The following is a 6,924-nucleotide window of genomic DNA, read 5'->3' as shown; positions in this document are numbered from 1 at the left end:
CACATATACGCACACACTCACACACACACACACACACACACACACACATATATATATATATATATATATATATATATATATATGTGTGTGTGTGTGTGTGTATATGCACACACACACACACACACACACACACACACACATATACCCACACACTCACACACACACACACACATACACACATATACCCACACACTCACACACACACACACACATATATAAATGTGTATATATGTATATATATATACATGTATATACATATGCATACACACATACAAATATATACCGTGTGCATATTGATAGACAAATAGATAGATATAAACATGTGTGTGTGTGTGTGTGAATGAATGGTCACACATACATAAAGCAAATATACCTGTTTTCATACTTATCCTCATTCTACACCATGACTTAAATTGTTCAACAACCACAAAGTCGCACTTCCCTCGGAGTCCTGGTTCCTTTTGGGATTAGTCAGCCTGCAGCATCAAGGACGGGAAATCTGTATAAAAAGGACAAGGCGATTTTTTAAAGGCACATTCGCCCACCGGCAAGCGTAGACGCAACAAGATGAAATATTTGGTTAGTATTTTTTTGTTCTCCTATCGTTAGAATTTTGTGTGTGTATATATATATATATTTATTTTTTTCATAAAGATATAGGTATACATAAACGTACATATGTCTATACGTGTTTATACAATGTGAGTACATATATATTGTTATACTGTATGATATCGGCTTATTAGGCTAAGGCGTACGAGTGTTGATTTAGTGTTCGGAGTTCAAGGCTCTCTTGTGCCACAGTGGATTAGGTCCCCAGTTATTCTAGTACAGAGCGAGTTGAAGGATCTGTAGGCCCTGCAAAACATCTGCTCACCTTACTCCTTTATTTTATACATGTATAGACTTACATACTTATTTCTATCTGTTTGCATATGTGTATATATATATGCATACATACATTCATTCATTCATTCACACATGTGCGTGTCTACAGATGATGGAGGGAAAGAGAGATCACCTGGATGTATTTCCGATGCATTTCATAATAAGAATAAAATATATCTATGTAATATATATACTTTTTTTCTTGGTAACTTTCCGTAACTGCTCCAATCCTTAAAATTACATATTTCCTCAATAGGTAGTAGTGCTCCTGGCAGCCTTTGCTTGCGCTTCTCCAGTCGAGAAGCGAGAGGCGGACGCCGACCCTAGCTTCCCCATCTACGGTCATGGTTATGGCTACCCTGCCTATTACCGAGGCTACGGCTACCCGTACAGTTATGGCATCCGCCACAAGAGGTCCGCTGATCCTGAACCTGAAGCTGATGCAGAGCCTTCCTACTTGTACAGTCACCACCGCCCCTACTCTGTAGGCCATAGCTACGTTCGCCCTTACACCTACGGCCACTCCCACGTCCTCCACAAGAGGTCGGCCGAACCAGAAGCTGAGGCCTCCGTTGTTTACCCGCACAGTTACTCCTATACCCACGCCACTCCTTACGCCCTCTTATGGCTATCCCAACAGCTACGGCTATGGCTACGGCAGGGGATATGGATATTAACTCTGAAGACACTTCGTCATTTGCTGTCGTTATCAGTATGGATCTAGACTTCGTTCTTGGATCACTTCATGCCAGGAAATATGTGCTTTCGAGCTTAACAAACATTTATCCCAATAAAGAATCTAACTTTTTCCCGCCTCTATTTGAACCTGGATAGTGCTTGTGATTGTGTTTCAACTTCATTCAAGAAACATCCCTAATTAAACAACCAAGGTAATGTACACACACACACATATACAAATATATAACTATATATATACTCACAGTATATATAAGTTTATATACAGAATATATAAGTATATTTCAATAAGATGAACACTTCTGAATAATTCACACAATGTGATTCTGTTATAGTTTGTACATACATGTAAACATGTAAATATATTAACAAATGTGCCAGCTTATAATAATGGACATCAGTCTACAAAATTGCAAGAGTATTTATGTAGTACTTAAACAAGTTAACGAACTCTGAGTTTAACAGTGTTCCTAAACATTCATGTTTTCAACCTGGCGAGCTTCAGAACAGGTAAATAATTTCAGTGAATTTTATTTGAATATTCATACTTTTATCCAATTGATTTCATTAATCGTAACTATACTTCAACTATATCGTAACTTTCAATGTATGTATGCTGATACAAGAGGATAACAGACAAGCACCGTCCAAATGTAGGTTGATTTACAGCAATTTAATCCAATCCAATAATTGTTTGTATCAATTATAAAGTAACACAGATTTCCTTACAGCATTCTCATCTCGCGACAATCGAGGACCATGATCACGACGCCCGAGTTAAAAACCATCGTCTTATTGTTATGTTTGGGAGTATCACCGTAGCTGGTGTAACGACAATGATAACGATGATGATAATACTATTATTAATATCACTAACAATAGCAATGTTGTAACATAAGAGCGTGTGGCCAAGTAGTGTTTCACGTATCTTGAGTCTACGCTTGTTCGAAAAAAAAAATATTGTTATTGCTATTACTATTGTTCTTTTTCATTTACATTCAGTGCCTTTGATCTATAGTGATCATTACAACGCAACTATGGTTATTAAACTGCAGCTGACCAATCTCTGATTTATTAAACTACAGCTCACTAACACATAAACTACGGCTGTCCCCGGTTTCGCTTGTGAGGTTCAGATAACCCAAAAATGGTACATTGAACAAATGACCTAACATTGCAATATGGAACTAAAGCACATCCCAATCTGGCATCGGTCCAAAAATTGCAATCATAAGAAATATTTTATCCAATATATCATATATACATACATAATGTACATATATATACACATTTATATGTATGCGTATGTATTAATAAATACCTATATTTATACATAAATATATTTGTTATACATGATTTAGATATGGTGTGGGTATATATATACATATATGTACATATACATGTGTGATTATTAAATATGTGTATATACGTACATATTTCTTCTACGTGTACATGAGGAATGTGTAAAAAGCTTGATTTAGTTTGTAACTGTTAATCAATGAAGTAGTAAACAAGTGCATACACAACGGCTCTTAATCCATTAATACATTAATACCTTAGTGTTTTTTTGTTGTTGTTTTTTTCATTTAATCTTATCTTTTAATCCATAAGTTTTCCCTTTGCTTGAATAATTTAGTTTATAATTTTAAGTCTATGATTATACAGTTATATAAATATGCATACACATCCATGATATATTTATATATGCATATATGTACACAATACACACTTGCATAAAATCCTACGTTTATGTGTATATATATATATTTTTTTTTTTTTTTCTCAAAATGTATGTGAACAAGTATGCATGTGTGTGTAGCAATGCTCCTTCCATTCATCCATCGGCTAAAATTACCTGTAAAGCTTTAGTAATTCTCTGCACCGAATTCCGATTCCTCCGGAGGTGATTCATCCTGAAAGTCCAAGGACGAAGGTTCCGAATAAAAGAGGCGGCGCCATTTTTCCAGACACATTCGACCACTCGCAGTCGCAGACGCAATAAGGATGAAGTTCTTGGTAAGTAATTCCTTTTTAACCAAAAGTTGGATATATCTACTCGTTTTCAAGCATCAAATACATAAATTTTACCAGTAATTAAGATATTTAAATCAATTACTTAACTTGAAGTTGACATAAATTGCTAGCTTCATTTCAATTCAGTCCTACTCCACTGCTTATTTATAACAGGCGGTAGTGCTTCTGGCGGCCCTTGCTTGCGCTTCTCCTGTCGAGAAGCGAGAGGCGGACGCCGACCCTAGCTTCCCCATCTACGGTCATGGTTATGGCTACCCTGCCTATTACCGAGGCTACGGCTACCCATACAGTTATGGCATCCGCCACAAGAGGTCCGCTGATCCTGAACCTGAAGCCGATGCAGAGCCTTCCTACTTTTACAGTCACCACCGCCCTTACTCTGTAGGCCATAGCTACGTTCGCCCTTACACCTACGGCCACTCCCACGTCCTCCACAAGAGGTCGGCCGAACCAGAAGCTGAGGCCTCCGTTGTTTACCCGCACACGTTACTCCTATACCCACGCCACTCCTTACGCCTCTTATGGCTATCCCTACAGCTACGGCTATGGCTACGGCAGGGGATATGGATATTAACTCTGAAGACACTTCGTCATTTGCTGTCGTAATCAGTATGGATCTCGACTTCGTTCCTGGATCACTTCATACCAGAATGTAATACATCAAATAAAGAATCAGAATTTTTTCCCGCCTTTATTTGAAACTAGATAATGCTTGTGATTGTTTTTTTCTCAACTTTATTCCAGGATAATTTTCAATTAAACACCCAAGAAAATGTACACCCATATAAACATATATAATACATACATATATATATATATATATATATATATATATATATATATACAGCATATATACATATATGTAATAGTATATATGATATATATTCATACACATTTAGAAGTTTATGTATAAGTGTATAACTCAATAAGATGAACACTTCTACTAAAGAACTCACACAATAATGGTGAGTTCGTGTATAGATCGTATGTGCATGTAAACATGTAGATATATTAACAAACGTGCCATCTTGTGATAATGAACGTCTACAAAATTGGAAGTGGGTGTTACTTTAGTAGTTACACAAACAGCTTAACAAATTCTGGGATATAACAGTGTTCATAAACTTTTTTTCGGCCCTAAACATTCATATTTTTCAACACGGTGAGCTCAGAACAGGAAAAGAATTTCAGTGGATCTTTATCTAACTATTCATACTTGTATCCAATTGATTTCACTAATCTTAACTTTAACTGTAACTTTCATTATGCATATGCTGGTACAAGAGGATGACAGACAAGAATCGTTGATAGGTAGTTTAATTTATAACAAATTATTACAATTCAATATTTGGTTGTAACTGTTACGAAGTAGGACAGAAGTCCTTGCAGCATTCTCATCCCGCGACCCGCAAGGATCATACTCGCGACCCCGGAGTTAAGACCCCTGTTTTATCATTATGCTTGAGAGAATCACCATGATAATAAGAATAATACTGTTATTAATATCACTAATAATATTAATGATGGAAATTGTAACAAGATAAAACAACAGATAATGGATACAAAGGATTGAAGGCAAAGATTGAAATAAAAAGCCTTCAAAAACACCTGTCCTAACATAAAAACATATGGCCAACAATTCCATGTATCTTGTGTTCGACAAAGTATATATATTATTGTAATTACAATTACTTTTTTTGCATTATCATCTAGGGCCATTGGATCTATAGTGATCAGTACAACGAAACTATGGCTTATTAAACTGTATCTGACCAAACTTGCATTTATTGAACTACAGCTGACCGATACATAAACTACAGCTGTCCCCGTTTTCGCTTAGTGAACTTCAGATAACCTGAAAATGGTACATTCAACAAATGAGCTACCACTATAATGCGAAACTAAAGCACAATCCAAATTGGCATGGGTCAGCTGTGGTTAATTTCCAGTTTCCAAAAAATTGCAATCATAAATATTTTGTCCAATCAATATATATACATACATAATGTACATATATATACACATTTGTACGTATGCGTATGTATTAATAAATATCTATATGTTTACATACATATATTTGTTATACAGTACAAAGATATGGTGTGGGTATATATATATATATACATATATGTACATATACATGTGTGATTATTAAATATGTGTATATACGTATATATTTTTTTCTACGTGTACATGAGGAATGTGTAAAAAGCTTGATTTAGTTTGAAACTGTTAATCAATGAAGTAGTAATGATTATACAGTTATATAAATATGCATACACATCCATGATATATTCATATATGCATATATGTACACAATACACACTTACATAAACTCCTACGTTTATGTATATATATATATTTTTTTTTCTCTCAAAATGTATGTGAACAAGTATGCATGTGTGTGTAGCAATGCTCCTTCCATTCATCCGTCGGCTAAAATTACCTGTAAAGCTTTAGTAATTCTCTGCACCGAATTCCGATTCCTCCGGAGGTGATTCATCCTGAAAGTCCAAGGACGAAGGTTCCGAATAAAAGAGGCGGCGCCATTTTTCCAGACACATTCGACCACTCGCAGTCGCAGACGCAATAAGGATGAAGTTCTTGGTTAGTAATTCCTTTTTACCAAAAGTTGGATATATCTACTCGTTTTCAAGCATCAAATACATAAATTTTACCAGTAATTAAGATATTTAAATTAATTACTTAACTTGAAGTTGACATAAATTGCTAGCTTTATTTCAATTCAGTCCTACTCCACTGCTTATTTTTTAATAGGCGGTAGTGCTTCTGGCGGCCCTTGCTTGCGCTTCTCCTGTCGAGAAGCGAGAGGCGGACGCCGACCCTAGCTTCCCCATCTACGGTCATGGTTATGGCTACCCTGCCTATTACCGAGGCTACGGCTACCCATACAGTTATGGCATCCGCCACAAGAGGTCCGCTGATCCTGAACCTGAAGCCGATGCAGAGCCTTCCTACTTGTACAGTCACCACCGCCCCTACTCTGTAGGCCATAGCTACGTTCGCCCTTACACCTACGGCCACTCCCACGTCCTCCACAAGAGGTCGGCCGAACCAGAAGCTGAGGCCTCCGTTGTTTACCCGCACAGTTACTCCTATACCCACGCCACTCCTTACGCCCCTTATGGCTATCCCTACAGCTACGGCTATGGCTACGGCAGGGGATATGGATATTAACTCTGAAGACACTTCGCCATTTGCTGTCGTAATCAGTATGGATCTCGACTTCGTTCCTGGATCACTTCATACCAGAATGTAATACATCAAATAAAGAATCAGAATTTT

The 6,924-nt window shown here is 36.8% G+C and overlaps 2 protein-coding genes across 2 annotated transcripts; both read left to right on the top strand.

Moving 5' to 3' along the window:
* The first annotated feature begins 514 nt into the window (after positions 1-514).
* On the top strand, positions 515-1,696 carry LOC125039152. The gene is made up of 2 exons (XM_047632913.1): positions 515-579; positions 1,145-1,696. The coding sequence occupies exons 1-2, from the start codon at positions 568-570 to the stop codon at positions 1,610-1,612; spliced, it is 480 nt and encodes a 159-aa protein (XP_047488869.1). The 5' UTR covers positions 515-567; the 3' UTR covers positions 1,613-1,696.
* Positions 1,697-6,187: 4,491 nt separating this feature from the next.
* Positions 6,188-6,924, top strand: LOC125039153 (shematrin-like protein 1). The gene is made up of 2 exons (XM_047632914.1): positions 6,188-6,225; positions 6,397-6,924. Exons 1-2 carry the CDS (start codon positions 6,214-6,216, stop codon positions 6,814-6,816), a joined length of 432 nt encoding a protein of 143 aa, XP_047488870.1. The 5' UTR covers positions 6,188-6,213; the 3' UTR covers positions 6,817-6,924.

The sequence above is a fragment of the Penaeus chinensis genome, chromosome 26 (genome assembly GCF_019202785.1).
Source record: "Penaeus chinensis breed Huanghai No. 1 chromosome 26, ASM1920278v2, whole genome shotgun sequence".
Lineage (NCBI taxonomy): Eukaryota > Metazoa > Arthropoda > Malacostraca > Decapoda > Penaeidae > Penaeus > Penaeus chinensis.
The sequence above is the reverse complement of the archived record's forward strand: the minus strand, read 5'-3'. Positions and strand labels throughout refer to the sequence as shown.